This window comes from Prionailurus bengalensis, chromosome D1, assembly GCF_016509475.1.
Source record: "Prionailurus bengalensis isolate Pbe53 chromosome D1, Fcat_Pben_1.1_paternal_pri, whole genome shotgun sequence".
NCBI lineage: Eukaryota > Metazoa > Chordata > Mammalia > Carnivora > Felidae > Prionailurus > Prionailurus bengalensis.
This window is the reverse complement of record NC_057346.1, coordinates 18,273,591-18,295,247: the sequence shown is the minus strand read 5'-3', so window position 1 is coordinate 18,295,247 and position 21,657 is coordinate 18,273,591. Positions and strand designations below refer to the sequence as shown.

The following is a 21,657-nucleotide window of genomic DNA, read 5'->3' as shown; positions in this document are numbered from 1 at the left end:
AGGGGCATCACTGGTTGCAAAGTTGGCATTCTTGTTAGCAACGTGGTATTTTCCGTCACTTGCTCTGGACGAGGGCTCTAAGGGAGGCTGCGATGGCCCTGTCTTCTGACCTCACACTCCTGCAGGGAGCTGACCAAACTGAGGCCCTGATTTGATAACTCAGAACTCCGAGAGGCAGAGGGGCTCCCTAACAACTCAGGCACCCCCCCCCAACACACACACCCTCAGGAGTGGCGTAATGGAGCTCCCCTAGGACAGCTATTTAAAGTACTGGCGACCCTGTGGGCCAGGGCGGCACAGCCTGCAAGACTGGTGGCCCTCCCAAGCGCTCAGGCAGACGTTGTCTGCAGGAGGGAAGTCCTGGGGGTCAGGGATCTGACAGGTGGATGAACCTGACAATGGGGCCCTACATGCAGTGCATGGGAACACCCCCCTCTGGAAGGCAAAGCCCCAGGTAGAAAGAGATCAGAGTCTGCAGCTGACTTCTGTTGTCTGCAGGGCTTCTGTCCAGATTTCCAGGATTTTGAGGGAACTCTGTGATTTTCCCTGCCAAGACCGCCCCTTTTTCCCGGTGGAATGTTAAGCCGGGTTGTCCCTGTTGACCCACTTGGTGATTTCTGGGCACTATCTGGGAATGGGTGAGCACCTTGCCTAGATGTTTTAAATCCTACTGTATTTATCATTTAGCAGAGAAAACAAAAATCCCAGCTGCGTTTTCACCTCCCCATCAGCTCTAGTCCAGTGGTTCTGGTAAATGTCCAGGCACTGGTGTCCAAGGGTGAAAACACCACTTTTCCTTTGGTTTACACAGGCTGAGAAGGAGGGGAGAGAACCAGGGTTGGAAGTCCTATAGGCTGTGACAGCCAAACCCGACCGCGGGTTTTTACGTGAGGGTGGGGACCGGTACTCTGCAAATGTGCCTCTCTGTGCTACACGCACACACGCGCGCACACGCGCACACACACACACACACACACACACATATGTATGTCTGTTTCATTCCCCCCCATAATGCTCAAATAGCAGCTATGAGTCCACACATTTATGTATCATTTTCAAGTTTGCAAATTGCATTTCCATGCATCGAATCATTCGACCGTATTCTTTTCGCCCTGAACGAGCCAAGAGGAGAAGGGAGTTTCAGGCTGAGGCTGGCGGACTGCCCGTGTGGACGGCTCCTGAGGTCCCGTCCGGCTCTGAGCCACTAAGAATTTGCCTTTCCCCACACCTGCCGAGGTGGACAGGTCAGGCAAGGCCCCAGAGCCGGGCGCAGAGGGACAAAGTTGGAGAAAGCTGGTAGAGGAGGAGAGATGTGACAGCCAGGTTTGAATTCTTCCAGCAGCCAAGCCCTGTTTCACACTCACATTTGCATAAATCTGCATATGCCTTGGCAGGCCCAGCCACCCAACCTCAGGTCATTTTCAGGTCAGCAAGTTACAATCGCTTTGCCGTGGGCCTTATAAGGCTGTTTTCCGCATCTCCTTTCCTGCCCTGGTTCCCCTCTGTATCCAGACCTCTGAGGCAGAGGGAAAGAGGAACCAGATAAGATGGCACAAAGTGTGCCCAACCCGGTGCTCCCAGGCCTTCTGAGCTGGCGGAATGCAACCCAGCTCTCTGCTAATCTGTTTTGAAAGGCAGAGCTCTCTGTGAGGTTCCTGCCTACCAGCGGCCAGAGCAGGGCTTATCTGAGGACTCCCTTGGTGTCCCCACCCCACTGGGCCTGGCCCCTTCTCTGCCCCGGATCTTACCAGACGCCACTGACACAGCGGGTGGATAAGGCTCGGGGGGCGATGGTGGACCCCTGCTGCATGAATCCCCCAACAGGAAACCAGAGGCTGTTGCCAAGGGAGTACTGATTCACCAGGAGGTTGCACCGGCCTTGGGCACAGGGGTGGGGGCTGTACCACTCGTAGGGGGTCAACCTGTGGGAGAAAAGGAACATAGACTAGTGCCAAGGAGGGTGGGCATGATGGAAAGTGCTGGAGTCAGTGGGAGCGGCTCTCCTTTCTGGCCTCGCCTCTGTGCTTCAGGACCTGGCCTGTGGCCTTGGGTAAGCCCCTTCCCTCTGCTGGACCTGGATTTTCCCAACCCCCAAATTGAGGGGGTTGGAGTATGTTGGCAGTTTTCAAACTGTTTTTCTTTCATCAAAAAAAAAAATGGTTTTTTTTTTTTTTTCCCAAATAAATTATGATGTGGAACTCCAAATCTAGAATAAAGTGACTGGAAGCTGGGAGTGTCAGGGGTGGACAGCGGGGAGGCTCCGTTTTCCGCACCCCCTAGTCCCCAGAGTGGTCACAGAGGGATCCCAGGGCCCCACAGAGCCAGTTAGAAAACTCTCAGCCTAGGGGCGCCTGGGTGGCTCAGTCGGTTAAGTGGCCGACTTCAGCTCAGGTCATGATCTCGCAGTCCGTGAGTTCGAGCCCCGCGTCGGGCTCTGTGCTGACAGCTCAGAGCCTGGAGCCTGTTTCAGATTCTGTGTCTCCCTCTCTCTGCCCCTCCCCCGTTCATGCTCTGTCTCTGTCTCAAAAATAAATAAACTTTAAAAGAAAAAATTTAAAAAAAAAGAAAAAAAAAACTCTCAGCCTAGAACAGCTTGTTCTTGAACAAGTTCTTGAACTTGTTCTTGAACTTTAAAGTTCTTGAACTTTAGCCTACATTGCAATCACCGAGAAGGCTTGTTAAAACTCAGACTGCTGATGGGGTGCCTGGGTGGCTCAGTTGGTTGAGAGTCCGGCTTCGGCTCAGGACATGATCTCGCGGTCTGTGAGTTCGAGCCCCGCGTCGGGCTCTGTGCTGGCAGCTCAGAGCCTGGAGCCTGCTTCGGATTCTGCGTCCCCCTCTCTCTTTGCCCCTCCCCCACTCATGCTCTGTCTCTGTCTCAGAAATAAACATTAAAAAAAAAATTTTAAAAACAAAAACAAACAAACACAGACTGCTGGGCTGGGCCCCTGATGCTCCTGATTCAGTAAGTCTGGGTGAGGCCTAAGAATATGCAAGTTCTTCCGTGATGTAGATGCCACTGGTCCAGGGACCACGCTGAGAAACACTGGCCTAGACCGTCCCTCGGGCCGAGGGTCTCCACCCTGTTTCTGTTTCAGACTCACCTGGGAGCATTGAAAGAAATGTCAAAGACGAGATTCTGCTCCCAGAGGTTCTGATTTACTTTGTCCAGGTGGAGCCTGAGCATCAGTATTTTTTAAAGCCCCCCAGGTCAGTGTGATGGGCACACGGGGTTGAGAAGGGCTGCTCTAAGCTCCTTGCCCCCACCTTCCCTCCCTGATGCCCAGAACACCCCGTCTTCCTGCCCACCAGACGCACACCTTCCCTCCTCTGCTCAGTGGCCCTGGCCGGTCGCCCACGCAAAGCATCCCAGCTCTGACGAGAGAGATGTGTCTGGGCGTGTGCCGAGCAGGGCAGGCACCGTGTGCTCACAGGGTACTATTCGCATCACTGGTCTTCCTGTCCCTCCCCCAGCCTCGTCAGCACGCACTCTACAGTGGCTCGCCCACATTTCCACTGCCGCCTCTTGTTCCTGAATATGATGCCAGCGTGTCATCGTTGGCCCGCGTCCTGACATGTGCTCCTTCTCTCTGTGGCCTACGGAGCTGGCTTGCGCTCGGTGGTTCCCAAGCCTAGAGGCCACTGGAAGTGAGCTCCAAAAATACAGATTCCCCGGCCCTGTCCCTAGAGGTGCTGAGATGATCGGACCTGGGAATCAAACTTTTTAAAAGCTCCCTGTCTGACTCGGATATCAGCTGGCTTGGGAACGGCTGCCTTAGATCAGTGGTTTCCAAACATTTCTTTTCACCTCTAAAATCTTACCCAGCAGTACAGTAGCTCAAGAGATAAAAGCAGAACTGGTTTGGATGAAGAGGAGTTGAGGTTCCAGAGCTCAGGCTTCTTCTCACCTCCAGAGTCTCTGGTGCCTCCCAAGAGCCTTCCTGCCCTATGGAACCCTATTTGAAAACCAGTACCTACCTCAGGTCGGTAAATTATCCTATGTACACACACACACACACACACACACACACAAGGTGGTATAATCAGACCTTTAGTACATTTTTTTGGTTAATTTTTTTGTTAATGCTGGATCCTGGGGATAGTGAGTGAGAGAGTGTGTGTGTGTGTGTGTGTGCGCGCACACGTGTGTGCGTGCGTGCGCGTCTAGGGCAGGGAAGGAGGGTTGTTGAAGCCCCTGGGGCTGGTTGAAAAGCTTTAGGCTGCAGTGGGCATGGGGAAGCGGGCTTATATGTCTGTATATCTAGGAACCAAGCCCTAAGACTATTTCCAGGGCCTTCGGGGTCCCTCGAGAGCTGTGGCTGGCTCCCCACAGGGGCTCAATTGAAGGGGGCAAGAATGGATTTCAGAGAGGTGGAGCCAGGGCTCACGCAGACAGCTTCCTAAAAGCTGCAGCACACAGTGCGGTGGAGTGGAGAGGGAAAGTGTCACGCAGCGTGCCAACCCCCTGCGTGTCTCGTCCGTTGTCACTGACAACAGATCCTTGATAGTGGCAATGCCTACAGGCCCAAGAGGGTAGATGAGTGGTATACAGCAGCCTTTGAAGACTACTGGCTTGTAAGCAAGGCCTTCCTCTGTCTGGCTGGATCTCACGGGTTCAGGATGACTTTAGCCAACTTGGCTTTGATCTCCACTGGAAGAGGCACAGGCTGGGTGATAGAATACTCCCTGGGCAGGCTGGGGGCTGCCCTGGGGGTTAAGCACTCCGCTGTCCCTTGGGGCTCCGTGTTCCAACTGGAGAGAGCACATGCTCTCCCTGAGCCACTGAGCAGACATGCCCTTGGGGAAGACCCTGCCAGGCAGAGTTGGGACATACGCTAGAATCATCTGGCCCCGCCACTGTGGCCCTGAGGCAAAGGAGACTGCTATGGAGGCAGCTGGAACAGAGTCACTTGCCAGTTCCCTTGAAGCTCATTCTGTGGTTCTCTGCTCCTAGGTAACAGCCCTTTCTGGTCCCCCACTATGGTCAGCTGAGCACTGAGCAGGGAGCTGGGATTCTGAATGAGTGACCTGTGAACTACAAGGGCTTGTTCTGTTTCCGGATAGGTAAGCTGGCTCTCCTGAAGCCCAGGCTGATCCAACAGCCCAGCCCCAGAGAGAAACAACCCTCTCTGTGCACATTCATGGGCGGCCTTAGCCACGGGATGCTCTCAGGTTCTTCTGTAGGCCCAGGGATAGTTTCTATTTCTAGCGAGAGGGGAGGGATTAATTGTCGCCAACCCCTGATCTGGACCAATTGTCTCAACTCAACACAACTTGCAAATGCCTCTCTCCAACCCGTCCTCCTGTCGTGTACCACCCTCCATGGCTCCCATTCACCAAGGCAGCTGTGTTTTCACTGGCAGATCCAGGCTAGGGGATGGGCCAGACCCTCTCCAGAGGGAACCTCCTCCTTTGCCCATGCCACGAGGCCTCTGGTCCCCTCACTCTGGATTCACAGGCTCTGTTTCTTGTCACTTAGCACTCTGCAGCAGATCCTGGTGAGGTCTGATGCCAGGACAGCCAAATGCATAGTGATCAATCCTGTCTCCCTCCTCCCCACCACTCTCTCTCCCCAAGCCCCCCCCCCCCCCCGAAGCAGGGGGCCCAGAGATGGGGGGGAAGAGGTAGGGGAAGAGGAGGGATGCAGAAGCAAATTCAGACAAGCTCACCTGTCTTCACCATGCACATTAGGGAACATGTGCATGTAGGTGGGGGAACGGGTAGTGCCAGGTGGACAGCAGGGCAGAGGACAGGTCGGGTCCTGAGTCCCTCTCCTACCCCCTCCTGTGTGGTGCCAAGGTGTCCTGCTCCCCACCCCTCCCATGCAGTTCTCCGCAGCGGACGCGAGGTGGCGGTGTGAGGACAGGGACTGGGAGAGGAGCGTTACCGAGCCACCAGGAAGAGGACGCAGCTGACGGCCAGATAGGCTAGAAGCATGAAGAGCCAGACGCCTGGAGAAAATGGGTCCAGGAAGGAGAAATAGCCAGGTTTGCGCCCCTGGAAATGGAGACAAAACCAAGATTCACCATACATATTCAGTCAGGATGGCCCTTGGCAGGGCAGGGCAGGGCGGAGGGTATGGGGAGTGCGGGTCTGGCCCCAGATGGCATTGCATCGGGTTCTGGGTGACCGGTTTCAATGGCACTGGGACCCAAGGTGCAGAGGGGCTACTCCAAGATCTATTCAGCCCTGACCTCAGCAGATGAAACAAAGGAACAGCTGGAGGCATGTCACTTCCTAGGTTGAGGAAGGCTTTGTGCTGGGCAAGTGGAACAGCGCTCAGCGTCCCCTACCCACTGCCCTGTGTCCCCCACACCCCCGCCCCCGGGGACGGCATGGCGGGCTCAGGGGCACCTTAGAGCCACTGGTGTCTGTGGTGGAGTACAACAGCACCCCTCTCGGACTCTCACGTCTTTCTCATGAGGATGCTAACGTGACAGTCCCCTTGATGTTTTTGTTTGCGGGCTGATCTCACACCGAGTGAGATTTCTCCTGTAAACCTCAGGACGGTGCCATGAGGCAGATTATTATGTTCATTTTACTAGCGAAGAAACCCAAAGCCAAGGGCAGTCAAGAGATGTGTCCAAGGTTACACAGCTGAGGAGTGGAAGAGTGGAGTCTCAAATGCATGCCTTCTGACACACAGCTCAGGGCTCTTAGCATAATGCTGTGGGGAAATGTGGGCTGTCCCCAGCCCAGGGATGTGCCTGGCCAGAGTCAGAGGCGACAGTGGATGGAGCCAGGAACAGACACCTGGCCACCAAGCTCCCAGACATTTTTCTGGAGGAGAGCAAACTGGAATGAGCTGTCTGCAGCTGTGTGGTCTTGGACGAGTGCACACCTTTCTCAGGTCTTGGTTGGAGGTACCTTAAATCAAAGGTGACACACTGGTGGCTTACTACAGACAGCCCTCCCCTAATCTGTCTACCCTGCAATGTTTACCTATTCTGTATCCGTTGCTAACATTACATGATTGGGAGATGTCATGTAAAAATCCAGGTGTCTGGCTTTTTCTTTCTTTGTTTTTTTTCCAGCAAAATGGGGCTTTCTAGAAACACTGGGCCCACCTTGTCAACTGGCTGGAGCTCAGTGGTGGTTGCCCCCTCTACATATGGCCTGCTCTCTCCAGCTCGTCTTTCTCTCTGTCCTTCCATACTGCTGCGGTTTCTCTGGGCAAACAGACATGAATTCTAGTGCCCTGTCGCTCATGACTACTTCCTTCGGTGTCTCTCAATTGAGAAATACCCAGGGGGGAAAAATCTTTCATTGTTGCTTTCTGAATCTGAAACCCCATTAGATGCTCAGTGTCAGAAATCTATACCTGATTATATCACAACGAGTGAATCGAGAAAAATGACAGCACTATTTAAAGCTGCCATATTTGGTTATGGGTGATAAGGAATGACACACAGTCATGGGAAAAACTCCTGGAGACTCAAGTTATAAAACACAGAACACCACACAAACGAGGATCAAGACATAAACATAGCTCCACTGGAAATGTATCAGTCATGCTGGCAAGGGAACATCTGATTCTTCTTGCGATTGACTGACGCCAACCAAAAGAGCAAGGAGGGGGCAGTTATTTGAGATTTGGGTCTGGGCGTCTACCGCCTTGGTCGGGGCTGAGCCCAAGCTGTTTAGGTGACGCCAAAGAGAAGTACGTTCCTTGCAGGCTCTGAACACCTGCTATTATTTATTTTTTTTTTCTATGCGGATGCATCAGAACACTTCCTTCCCCAAAGACATCTGAGTTACTGGTGCTTGGGGGCAAATCAGGTGTTATATGCCACGGGCATTTCTTCCGAATAACAGCTTTTCCTTCACCCAGAGATATATGATGGTGATCCTTTCCTTCTGGAGAACTCAAAATGTTTCACAATGTTCCCTTGATTTCAATACCCAGTCCTCTATATTGACAGATGGAAGAACTGAGACCCGGGGAGGTTAAGTGCCTTGCTCAAATCAGTGGTGATGCCTTCAATTTCTCCGGGGCTCGTTCGTCAAGCTGCGCCATAGAGATGCCACTTCTCTTTCATTCAGATGGCAGCTGTACCGCGTCTCCCTCTTCCTCCTTTATCTTTGCAACTTGCTCCAATAAACTCCCTAATTAATCTCACGCCTGCTCCCCAATGCCAGCAGGATCCCAACCTACTCCATCTCAACCCCTTAAAGTGTGCTTACACATTATTTATTTATACCCATCATCATTTATTTTGACTCTGTCACATTGATAGGCATTTGTATTGATTTATATCTGTCTCTGTTGACTGCGAGTTGGGCCGGTTGCTTCTGGGGACGATAGCCACTTTGGAGGCAGATAACTGATTATATCCAGTCTATGCCCCAACCATCTAGGACAGGCCAAGCCCCACGGACGGAGCTGAAAATCCAGATGGCACCAAAATTGAACTAGTTCCTTGACTTTTGTACCGTACTTCAGACTGACCACACCAGCGCCAGCACTCATGATGCTGTCTGATGGTGGGAAAGATTCAAGGGGCTGGTCACCAAATGATGGCAATCCCAGCATGGTAAGGCCCTTTGAATGTTAGCACAGGACCTGCAAAGTGGCCCTAAACTCCCCTTGCATGTTGAAAATCCCTCTTATCGGGGCGCTTGGGTGGCTCAGTCGGTTAAGCATCCGACTTCAGCTCAGGTCATGATCTCACAGTCTGTGAGTTCGAGCCCCGCGTCGGGCTCTGTGCTGGCAGCTCGGGGCCTGGAGCCTGCTTCGGATTCTGTGTCTCCCTCTCTCTCTCTCTCTCTGCCCCTCCCCTGTTCATGCTTGGTCTCTCTCTGTCTCAAAAATAAATAAAAACATTAAAAAAATAATTTTAAAGATACAGAAAATCCCTCTTATCCACAAAAACAACCTGATGAGTGATACTGAATTCTATGCGTACTAGAAGAAATGAATTATAGTCAGAATGCTGCTGCTCTCCCAGGGTCCGGAGCCAGATGCGTAAGGACACCAGAGCCAGGTGACTCAGGACAGGCAGTGAATTGAGACACAGACTCTGGAGCTAGCTTGCCCAGGACTGAGTCCCGGCTTTGCCACTTACAATCGAGTGACCCTGGACAGGTGACTTCACCTCTCTGGGCCTCCATTTCCTCTTTTGTAGCATGAAGGTAACAATAAAACCTACCTCAGGGGGTGGTTTTGAGAGCTAGATGAGTTAACACACAGTAAGGGCTACATACGTGTTGGCTTCCCTCTAATGGTAGCCATGAGGGAAGGGGGAGGGAGGAGGCAGTAAGTGACAAAGGATGGAACTTCTTTTTATATTGATTCTTGCTCAGCGGACAAGAAATCCCTTTTTCTGTCTTGTAGTGACACACGCTAAAGATGCTTGGGGGAAGAATGCCACGTGGCCACAGTCACTTTCCATAACTCCTACTAGCATTCCTGTGTGTTACGATACATGAATCGTGAGGATTCGCCAGGGCTCTCCAGGGAAGCCATTAGCGCAATACCAGGCTCTCTTCTGGAAACATGGCTTTTAGAAGCCAGTGATTCCAACCTTTGGAACTCAGTTCCGCCTCAGCCTTTCCGCCAAAGTCACAGAGTGGGTCAGACGTGTGGCGGGTTCTTCCGTGTTTCTGGAAGGGCTGTGTATCCTAGTCACCATTTCCTTAGTGGTGACATCACACAAATTAGTGACGCTGACTCTCTTCCTGCCCCCTCTGCTCTCCCCATGCCCTCCATGTGGTTTTGCCAGTCTTTAGAACTAAATGGCAGCATATTCAGAGTCTTCTTTCAACTACTGGCCGTGGTCAGCGGTCAATAAAAACTCTTTAGGGCTGAAGCGATAAAAGAACAAAGTCTCCATGTCTCCTGGAAGAGGCAGAAGAAGACGATTTCCTCTTGTCCCACCCTGGGAACCCATGGACAGCTTTCCTCAGTGTGTCTGCAGTGGGCTGCCTTGATCATAGTTGGGCCTACCATGCACTTCCCACCCCTGAAGCCAAGAAGAAAAAAAAAAGCAAGCAATTAATCCCTCCTCACAAAAACTACCCACATGGGTTTGCTGCCTATGTAACCCATATACTAGCTTATCTATTTTCACTCTGCTGATTGGAAGTCTAGTATGAGGAGACCTGAGTTCTAATCCTGGCACTGACCTTGACTTGCTGAGTGATTCTACACAAGCTGCTCAACATCTCTGGGTGCGATTTCCTTCTTCCAGAAGATGGGACCCAACAATCAACATGAAGGGGGAATGTGAGAATTACTACAGCAATGTTGATAAAACACCTTGAGCTTCTTGGGATAGGAACGCTCAATAAATAACCCATATTAAAATGATCATATGCTCAGGAAACCATATTTCCATTATATGGGCTATCATGTTGCTTAGCTTTAAGGAACAGAACTCGATTCATTTTCTGTTTTCTTACAGCAGCGTATTAAGCAGTATTAGAAATGACTCACTGGTTTACTTAGCATTGTTCTCCATTTTTCTAGACAGTCTTTCCAAAATGAAACCGACCTTCTTGAAAACATGGGTAATATATCCAGCGAAAATGCTGGGCATTAATTTAATGTTGGCATTTATTTCTCTCTCACTTTTTAATTACTGTCTTTTTTTTTTTTTTTTTTTTTTTTTACTTTTCTTGACAGAGAAGACTCTAGCTAGGAGTTAAGGGAAAAGAACAGAGTATAAAACTTTCCCATTTGTTAATCAGAGGTAGAGCGGGACAGTACAGGGAGAAAACAGTAAAGTTACGTTTTCAAGGTAGTCCAAGGTGCTCTGGCTGGCTTGGGACACTATATGGGATGATAGAGTACAATATAGTATAGTATAGCATAGTATAGTATGGTATAGTATACATAGTATCCTCAGATTAGAAAGGATTTTGAGGGTAGCCTAGGTGGCTCAGTTGGTTAAGTGTCTGACTCTTGACCTCAGGGTCATGAGCTCAGGCCCTCACTGAGCTCCACACTGGACGTGGAGAACTTCCAAACCCCCCCCCCCTTTTTTTTAATGTTTGTTTATTTTTGAGAGAGAGAGAGGGAGAGAGACAGAGCATGAGTGGGGAAGGGGCAGAGAGAGAGGGCAACACAGAATCCGAAGCAGGCTCCAGGCTCTGAGCTGTCAGCACAGAACTCCACATGGGGCTCGAACCCATGAACCATGAGATCATGACCTGAGCCAAAGTCAGACACTTAACCAACTGAGCCCCCCCCCCCCCCGCCCAGGTGCCTCCCTCCTTTTTCTAAGTCGAAAAAGAAAGGATTTTGAAAATTCCGCTGACACAAGGCCTTGACGCAGAGAAATACACCCAACTATACCATAAAGATGGGTAGTTGGGAGTGTATGAACTTGCAGACCAGAAACTCGGTTCAATACAACTTCCACTGTTGTGCTCTTTCCTCTTTCCGTGGCACCACTAGCCACCGCTAGCCTTAGAGTCCTTCCGTGTAAAACAGGAATCCCACTACCTGCCTCAGGGGATTGCTGTATTAAACCAGAGACTATAGGCGAAAGAGCTCCATAAATAAAGAGATGCCAGGCAGATGTTAGTCAACACACAAGTATCCTGGACGTACACCCAACCTCGCTGAATATGTCAACTCTGAATTTTTTAAATGTAATGATGCCTCTGGGGGCTATCTATGCCAAATGTCAAATCTCAGGTTGGCTTCCGGCACGCTCTGATGATGCCTTGCTACAACAGTCAGTGCGTGCTTGAGGAATACAAACTTACTTTAATATTAATCTGAGCAAAACATCATTAGGCAAATTACTGCTGCAGAAAGAGAGCAGAAACTGCATGAGACGCTCTAATGTTAAATAGGAATGTTTTCGTTTTTCTGGGCTCTTCTCCCCTCCATTCACACAGATCTTTGAGAGCTTATGGTGTGCGTCAATATCATTAAACCCGGCACTGCAGATGGCCTAGGGGTTCTACTGTTACAGTATATGCAGAACTTCTCAGTAAGAAGGAAGGAGCCGATATGCCAAGGAAATCGAGACAGTCTTGAACTTCAGATGTCCTGTCACTTGATTCCCATCCGTAGAGTACCAGGGGACACCTCAGATTCTAATGGCTGGACCCCGTATGTATGGCTTGGGAGATCATCTGGCCCCGGCCAGGGATTCCGATGCCCCGTCAGGTGGGTACGATGCTGCATGTAGGATACGCGGGCTCAGGGCGGGAGGGAGAAGTGAGTCCTGGTGGCAGCCATGTAGGCCTGGAGCAGAAGATGCCCCTAGGATGCCTGTGATATCTGCCTCCCATCTCTTCCTGTTCTCAAGACCACTGGAGTCAAGGTCAGGAAGAAAAAAAAAAAGAAATCTATTTAGGGCATTCGTTCTGCTGCTTGGGATACTAGGCCTCCTAACAGAAGTCAGGCTCCTAGGGCTCTGTACTGCACCATCAGGAGCCACAAAGGAAGGTGGTGCTCACTGCCCACAGGACCACAGGGTACTTCCCTCATCCTCCTTCCTGCCTTTCTTCTCTCCATAGTTACGAAGCTAATATTGCCTGTTTGGGATGATCACGTTTCCATACCAAAAATCAGATCATAGAAATGTATGGCCTGACAAGAGGGTACCTTCTCCTCAATGTACCTCCCACTAGGATCCACTTGAGGAGAGATGAAGAATAGTGCAACACAGCATATGAATGCTATACTAGAGGTGTGGGCAGGGGGCAGCTGCTCGGGGAAAGAAGCAATCGGCTCCATCCGGGGGACTCATGCTGAAGAGCAAGTGCCATTTGAGCTGGGTATTGAAGGCTAGGGAGGAGTCTGTTACATGGTTGAGAGGCAAGCAGATGGGCATGAATCCAGGTAGGGGACAGGAAGAGGCCAGCTTGATGGTGAAGCGGCGAGCAGTATGGGGTACAGATGCCTGCGGTGAGGCGCGGAACAGGAAATATCAGCTTTATTCTCCAGGCTGAGAAGGATGGACTTTGTCTTGCAAATGATGGGCAGCCAGTGAATGAGTTGAAGTAGGAGGCTGATACGATTGCATTTATTTAAAAAAATAACGGTAAACTAAAAAACTACACTCCTCAGCAAGTCACATACATTTACGAAATGTAACAGCTAACACTTTCTTGTGTATATGTCGGGCACTGCTGTAAGTGCATTACTTATGTACTGCTGTATCCTCATCAAATTTGCATGACAACCCATTTTCGCAGATGAGAAAACTGAGACACGGGTGATATGCAGCTCGTACGTGTTTGATCTGGTTCCAGGACTTTCACTCCACTGTGCTGGCAATGCCCTTGACCCCCCTTTAAAAAAATTTTTTTTAATGTTTATTTATTTTTGACAGAGAGAGACAGAGACAGAGACAGAGCATGAGTGGGGAAGAGGCAGAGAGAGAGGGAGACCCAGAATCTGAAGCAGACTCCAGGCTCTAAGCTGTCAGCACAGAGTCCAACGTGGGGCTCGAACTCACGGAATGTGAGATCATGACCTGAGCCAAAGTCAGACACTTAACTGACTGAGCCACCCAGGCGCCTCTGGGCTCCTTTGATGAAGATACTGTACTGCATAAGAAACACTCTACCCTCAAGGACAACACAAGCCACCATAATGGCAGCAGCAGGTTAGAGACAGAGAGAGCCTGAACCAGGTGGAGTCAGTGGGGGTGGGGGGGGGTGGGTGGAGAGCATACTTGAGAACTGTTTAGGAGGTGAGCTGACCAAGTGAAGGTGGAGGGGTAAGAGAAGTGAAGGGCAGCTCAGCTCACTGGGCGGAGATGCGATGATCTGAGATGGGACAGAGGAGAAGCAGGCAGAACTACACTGAATACAGCTTCTGACACTGTTTTTGAGGTGCCCATGAGACATCCAGGGGCCCGTGAGACATCTAGGTGATGTCTAGTCATGTGTTCAAAATACGCTTCTAGAATTCAGGGGGGCGGTCAGGGCCAGATTTACAGATTTGGTAGTGGGTGAGATTACCCAAGCAGAGAGTTGTCAGAGTGAGAAGGAAAATGGGTCAGGGACATTCATGGGGTAGACAGACAGAGAAAGAGGGGTCCACAGAAATGCAGGAGAGGCAACGATCAGAACAGCAGGAAGAAACCGTGACCTGGATCCCAGGAATGGAGAGAGTGTTCAAAAGTGGGGGAGGGATCAACAACAACAAATGCCAAAGCCAGAATGCTCAGCTGGCCTCTGAACGGCAGGGAGTAGGTGGTCCAGAGAGCGAAACATTCTTCTGATTTTGGTCCTAGAGATGCCTGGACAGAAACAGACGTTATACCCCAACAGTGAGAAGAAGGAGAGGACCACATAATTACCTCTTGGTGATCCCATGTTCAAGAAAAACCCTAGGTAATCTCAGATTGTCGGAAATCCCCAAATTATTTCTGATTGCCTTTCAACTTCACAGACATTCCTGCCATCCTTATTATCTTGGAGGCTTCTGCGATATATTCTAAATAGGCATTTATACTCCGGGTTAATTATTTTAACCTTTGCACACAGGTTCGACTATCACCAGATGCTCACTTTTTGGTAATAATCACTCATGACTCAGGTGACCTCAGACATAGAATAAAGATAGAGATTCTAGGTCATGAATAAATTATAAGTGAAATTAAATTACCATATAGTTGTTCACAGGTAACTATCGATTAGAGAAAATTCACAAAATAATAAATACTCAGTATTCAACTTTAATTTTGTTAACTTAACACAATTTTATGAAAGATAGCTTCTCTGTGTAATTTTAGATCTAGGCTTTTGTGGTGAACTCGGCTGGGCTATCCTTCAGCATCCGCTGTTTCTGCCAGTTCAGGGTACAGATGTTTCAGGTGCGGCCAAGTTCACCTCCAATTTGTTCTCACCAGGTCTCCCCTGGTTTCATTGATTCAGGATTGTTCTCTCCCCAGCTGACTTTTTGGTACTTTCTGAGCAAACTGCCTCACACACAGAATGCATTCAATAAATATTTGTTGAACGAATGCATAAACTGTCAGTTCTGCTTAGGGTAAGCTGTTCACGCCAGTACTCAGTTTTTACCCAGCTCGGCCCCCTGTTATAAATCAGATCTAAGCAGCCATGTGGCGTACTAGGCTGGAAGAGGGGAGGGGTCCTGAACAGAAAGGGGAACCGTATCAGTTAGGGTTCTCCAGAGAGACAGAACCAACAGGATGTGTGTGTGTGTGTGTGTGTGTGTGTGTGTGTGTGTGTGTAAAGAGATTTACTTTAAGGAATTGGTTCATGCCATTGTGGGAGCAGTTAAGCCCAAATATATAAGGCAGGCTGGAAATTCAGGCAGGATTTCTAAGCGACAGTCTTGAGGCAGAATTCCTTCTGCTTCAGGAAACCTGTTTTTGCGCTTAAGGCCTTCAACTGATTGGATGAGGCCCACCCACCTTAGCAAGGGTAATCTCCTCTACTGATGATAGCGGTTAATCACCTCTACAAAATACCTTCACAGAAATCTAGGCATCACAGCCAAGGCAAGCTGACACATAAAACTTCACAACCCAAGAACTAATGCGGTCATGGGTTTGTGGTGGTAGGAAACACTTGGCCAACAATCCAATTAAGGGTGTCCGGAGGGTTGGTGAATGGGAATTTTGATCTGGCCAGAGCTGATATTCCAGGCGGTGGTGGCCTGGGTGGTGAGGGCAGCCTAACAGCAGATGTCCCCAGGCAGTGAGTGGAAACACTTGGTGTCAGGTGCCTTCATCCACACAGTCCATCGGGTCATAAGCGAGGCTCTAGAATCCTTGGCATTCATCAAGAGATCAAGGCCAGAGCCTAGTTGTACAGCCTGGCCACAGCAATGTGGCATGGAGAAAGCTTCTAGGTCCCCATTACTTTGGGATGCTCCCTCAGGGCTCGGTAGCGAGATTGGGGTGGGTTCAAGAGACTGTGCTGGCTGGACAATAGCTGAGGGAGTAGTGACAGGTGTAAGGGTGACAAGAACACTGTCCCCAGAATTAGGAGACTTGGCTTCCAGGCCCAGCCCTGTATTAGTTCCAAATGTGACTTTAGCTTCCTCACCTGTCACTTTGGAATTATAATACCTTCCCTCTTTTCTCAAAGAACAGTCCGAAGGACCGAATGAGAGAAGGCACACAAGAATGCTTTCCAGAACACGTTATCCAAAAAAGATCACACAGATGAGGGGGTGGCAAGCCTGGTGTCACAGAGAGAGCAAGCTCGAATCACACCATTCCTGGGTTTGAACTCTGCTCTTTCACTGTTATAAGAATAACCCGAGTGTACTGGTGTCCTAGGGCCTGCTATGACAAAGTGTCAAAATTGGGTGGCTTAAAAAAAAACAGAAATGTATTGTCTCAGAGTTTGGAGGCTAGAAGTTCAAAAGCAAGGTGTCAGTGGGGCCGTGCTCCCTCTGAAGGCTTTATAAAAATTTTTTAAAAACGTTTATTCATTTACGAGAGACAGAGAGCACAAGCAGGGTAGGGGCAGAGAGAGAGGGAGACACAGAATTGAAGCAGGCTCCAGGCTCCGAGCTGTCAGCCCAGAGCCTGACGCGGGGCTGGAACTCACAAACTGTGAGATCATGACCTGAGCCGAAGTCGGACGCTCTACCGACTGAGCCACCCAGGCGCCCCTTAGACTTTAGGGGAGGACTCCCTCCTTGTCACCTGAAGCTTCAGGTGGTCCTTGGCGTTTCTTGGCTTGTAGATACATCATCCCAACCTGTCTCCAAATTCACATGGTCTTCTCCCCTGTGTCCCCATTTCTCTCTTTTTATACAGACACCTCTCATTGGATTAGGACTCACCCTAATCCAGTATGACCTCATGTTAACTTGATTGTGTCTGCAGAGACCCTGTTTCTAAATAAGGTCACAGTCACAGGTCCTGGGGCTTAGGACCTCAACATGTCTTTTGAGGGGATACAATTCAACCCATAACAAGAGTGCCTAACATCACAGGTGCCTGGCACATGGGAGGTGCTCCATGAACCGGAGTTCTCTTCGTCGTGAAAAAGAGGAGGGGGAATCAGAATCCCCCTTAATTCACGAGACACACACATCAGCGACAGCGTCTACAGTGACCAACTGCTCACATTTTTTCTGTTTTAGCCTAGAGGGCTTGGGATTTCGATGCTGCCTCCCCTCTCAGAGGATTGGCCTCCTTTCCTAAGACGGGCCGTGATCGTGATGGATGCTGAGGCCCAGCACAAGACAGCGCTCTTCCGAGCTGCTTGAATGGGCTCTGTGACAAGGGGACCTTTCCTCCTGCAGAAATGGGCCGTAGCAGCTACCAGCTCCGTGCGCCCAGGCTGGGACTGTGAATACAGGCAATCCCCTTTCTGCAGGGCTGGGATTTGGGGCCTGGGAAGGAGCCAGAAGCCAGAGGGTCACTTCTTCAGCTGGCCCGTGGGATGAGCTCTTGATCCCTCCCCTGTAGGGCAGCCTTTGGTGGTGCCAGGTAACACACTGGAAGACACCATGTTAACGTGACCTTGGACACCTATAATGACTCGAGTATTGGGGGGGGGATCCACGTAACAGCTGTGCGCTTAGAGTCAGTTTGGATGAAAGGATGAGAACAAGTTTCCTCTGGTTCGGTAAGAAAACTACGGAAAGTCAACTCTGCACGGGCAACGTAACTATTATCCACTTTGTGGATGGGGTACAGCCAGGGTACCCTGGCAGGCCCGTCCTCCGGTGTGCTTTCACAAACTCCTGTAGATGCTCACTGTACTCACGCCAGCCAACCTAACCAGAGAAGCCTTTCTTTTCTTTTGTTTTTCTTTTTTTTTTCGAGGACGCAGAAGAGGGGACAGACCAGAGATCAGCGATGTTATCTATTCACCAGTATGGATAACCCAGAGAGGAAAGAGTCCACATTCCCTCACCAGACGCAATGCTTGGCGTGAACCAAGGTGCACCGGGGAGTCGGTGAGATCCTTAAAAAGGCTGGGATAACTTATCGGGACTGGGGACCCTGTCCCCAGGCAGAAGCAGAGTGACCACTCTGTGGTCCCACACCCTGTGCACCAAGGGATGAGCAATCACTCTTGGTCATCTCTATTCAGTGAGGCAGAAGCAATTTTTACTGGAAAGCCCACAAGTGTGACTTTTCCATTCTTCCTGTTTGCAAGTCCGTGCAGCTGATGGGGGAAAAAATAGCCCAGCTCATTTGCATTTAAGTCTTGAAATCTAAATATTTCTGTGAGTCATTCATTATTACCATATAACTCAGTGTTTGCATGCAAATAACTTTAATGACATAAATGCTTATAAAATAAGTCTCTTACCATATGAACTCGGTAAAGAATGCTAATTCCCAGAGTCATGAATGGCTTGGAGAAATCAATCACCTTCTCCCGTTCAGCAGTAATGGTGAGGCCTGCCACGGCCAGGTCTGCTTTCTGAAAGGACAGAGAAAGCCCATCAGTGGGGTGGCCTTGTTAGATGCAGGTATGGGGACTTGTGACCAGAGGTCATCACTACCGGGGAGATGTCACTCTAGTCTGGTTTCTCTGTGTGGGAATTGACTCTAGATAGTCACAGTACATCCCAGGCCTGAACATAACAGGACATGGGTATTGAAGCTATAACTTATGGTCATTTGAGGTCAGACCCCTCTAAATACATCAGTAAGTATAAAAAGCCGGGGGCATCACTACAGACCGTTCAGAGATAGTCTCGAAACGCCCTAGGCGAGGGAAACCTGGCACATAGGCTGCTGGATTCTCAACATCAAGTAGTTTTTAAATTCAACTTCTTAATTTGCTCTGTCAACAGAACTTGATGGAGTTGCCAGGTTGTAGAGGACGCGTGGTGGGAGGGCAGTTACAGTGAAAACAAAAATGACGTAACCACGGAAATGAGAAACAATCTAATGCAACCCCACTCATTTCACGGTGAGGACACGGAGGCTCAAGTTGAGCTGGTGGCCCGACGTCACAGAGTCTGTCCTTGTCAGAGCTGGGGCTGGACCCGGGGCCTCCGGGACCACTGGCCACTTACGTTGCTGTTAAGGTTAAAACTCAGGTGCCATAGAACTAAAAAAGGGTCTCTGGCCCTTCATGCAAAACCACCAGAATCTGTTCCAAGGACATTTCTTTCCTTTCTTCCTTTCTTTCTTTTCTTTTCTTTTTCTTTCTTTCTCTTTCTTTCTTTCTTTCCTTCCTCCCTTCCTTCCTTTCTTTTCTTTCTTTCTTTCTTTCTTTCTTTCTTTCTTTCTTTCTTTCTTTCTTTCTTTCTTTCTTTCTTTCTTTTTTCTTTCTTTTCTTTCTTTCTTTTCTTTTTTCTTTCTTTCCTTCCTTCCTTCCTTCCTTCCTTCCTTCCTTCCTTCCTTCCTGTTTCTACTTGCACCTCAGGTGCCCAATTTGGATAACAGTCTGTCCTGAATTCAAGCCCTCTGGGTAAGGAGAGGCTATAGACTTCCTCGATGCTCCTCTTGGCCAGAAAGTCCTTCCTTGAACCTAACTGAAACCCATCCAGTGGCAAAGCAAATTCAATTTCTTCCTATTGGGTCGGCTCCCTTTGCACATGGTATGGAGGGGACAAGCCCAGAACTGGTACACAGTTCTGGTCTGCGTGCTGCCCTCATCAACTAACTTAGCCTAGTCGCTTCATGGCTCTAGATGTCCTTGACCTCATCCTTAAGCCAAGGATGTGAGGTGAAGACAGGGCGAGGACCCTTCCCAGAAATTCTCTAACAGGGATTCTCCACATCTAGTCTCTGACCACCAGCATCAGAATCACCTGCAGGCCTTACAAAAATGCGAATTTCTAAATTTTCTTAATGCTTATTTATTTTTGAGGGGGAGGGAGGGGCAGAGAGATCTTTTAAAATGTTTATTTTTTTTGAGAGAGAGATGGGGAGGGGGCAGAGGATCTGAAGCGGGCTCTGTGCTGACAGCAGAAAACCTGATATGGGGCTTGAGCTCACGAACCGTGAGATCATGACCTGAGTCGAAGTCAGACAGTTAACGAACTGAGCCACCCAGGTGCCCTTAAAATGCAAATTTCTGAGTCACATCCCAGACCCCCTGAATCAGACTGTGCTGGCGGGTCACCAGCATCTGTATTTGTAACAAGTTGCCCACGTGATCCTGACTACCACTAATATTGAAGAGCCATGTTTTATAACCGGGGCGTGTATCTCAGACTGGCCTCCACTGGTTTCCATTTCAGCTTAACTCCTTCTTCTAATTCTGGTGGATCAGCTGATGGAGAAGAGGTAGAGAGAAATAAGAAAGGGAAGTGTCCGACCATCTACAAACAGGCCGGGCTGTTCTGAACGAGTGCACACACGTACACACACACACACACACACGCGCGCGCGCGCGCACGTACATGATTCTTCCTAAATCACTGCAAAGAAAATAGAGAGATAGACACACTGGCCCTCATTGTGCACACAGGGGAATCTGAGATTTGTGTACAAGAAGGGTAAATCCATTGGCAAAGGTCAGTCTCTTCTGCATTTCAACCTTGAGTCTCCACTCCTGGTCCGTGTTCCGTCTGCCAGAGCGGCCACGTGATCCTGGCGTAGGTTAACAAACTCAGGGCCTTATAAAGTGAGACCGGGCTTAAATAAAAGAAACAAGGGTGAAGACGTAAGAGATGTTTAATAAAAAATAAACATGTGAATGCCTCATTGTGCTCATTCTGCGTTTCTCCAAGAGAGCGCTGATTGCTGCTATCAAGTGAATCAATCCTTGAGATTAAAAAATGAAGTTTGATGAGAAGATTGTTAACACCTTCATTTGGGACACTTTGGAGGGCTGCTGGGGCCTTTCAGAACCTCAGCCCCCCGATGACAGCGGCACTGGCTGGAGGCCCACTCGAGAGCACAGGTGTACAGCAACAGAAATCAACCAAGCACAAAGGCCCAGCAGGTGCGATGTCAGACTCATGAGTGCGGGTTTCCAGCCAATTGGCAGCCCAAGCCCTGCATGAACCTTTGGAGGAGACGAGTTAAGTGGGTTGGATTGAAGGAACTGAAGAAAAGATCAGGAAAACCAAAACTCATAAAACGGGCAAAGGTACACAGTTTCCGGTCCCTCCTCTGGTTATTTAAGAGCACATATTCCATCCACCCCCCAAGTTAACCAAATTCAACAACTCTATCCCCAAGTTTCTTAATTTTTTGATGTTTGTTTATTTTTGAGAGAGAGAGAGAGACACAGAGCATGAGCAGGGGAGGGGCAGAGAGAGAGGGAGACAGAATCTGAAACAGGCTCCAGGCTCTGAGCGGTCAGCACAGAGCCCGACGCGGGGCTCGAACTCACGGACCGCGAGATCATGACCCGAGCCAAAGATGGACTCTCAGCCGCCGAGCCACCCAGGTGCCCCTCTATCCCCAAGTTTCTTTTCCTCACACAGCTTTCCTCCAAAAAGGGCAAACTTTGAATTGAAATTGGGAAATCATGGTACACGTTTATAAACGTTGGCCAACAATGACATTATGGCAAAACAATTCCATATGGAGAGAAAGGTGGAAATGGACGGTGTCACAGGAGTGATGCTTTCCTGGGTGCTTACAGAACTACCACATACCCAGAGGGGGTGTGTGCCCCAGGCTCAGACAGGGCATTTCTGCCCACTCACAAAGAGACGCTTCCCAAACTAGTTGGGGGCAGGGGCGGCAGGAAAGGAGGGGTGGGGTGGGAAAAAGCCAGAAGAAACCACGGAGGTGTGCTCGTGGCTGTTTCTTGCACTTAATCAACTTAGTATAGACTAGT

At 49.6% G+C, this 21,657-nt stretch overlaps 1 protein-coding gene across 2 annotated transcripts in view; it reads right to left on the bottom strand.

The window, feature by feature from the left end:
- The window catches only part of GRIK4 (glutamate ionotropic receptor kainate type subunit 4), a 431,580-nt gene that overhangs the window by 26,808 nt on the left and 383,115 nt on the right, over nucleotides 1–21,657 (bottom strand). For both annotated transcript variants that reach the window (XM_043579641.1, XM_043579642.1), the window contains 3 exons: nucleotides 18,217–18,330; nucleotides 5,888–5,997; nucleotides 1,749–1,922 (listed from right to left, as the gene is read on the bottom strand). In XM_043579641.1, coding sequence (XP_043435576.1) covers nucleotides 1,749–1,922; nucleotides 5,888–5,997; nucleotides 18,217–18,330 — 398 coding nt within the window. The remainder of the gene's footprint in view (nucleotides 1–1,748; nucleotides 1,923–5,887; nucleotides 5,998–18,216; nucleotides 18,331–21,657) is intronic.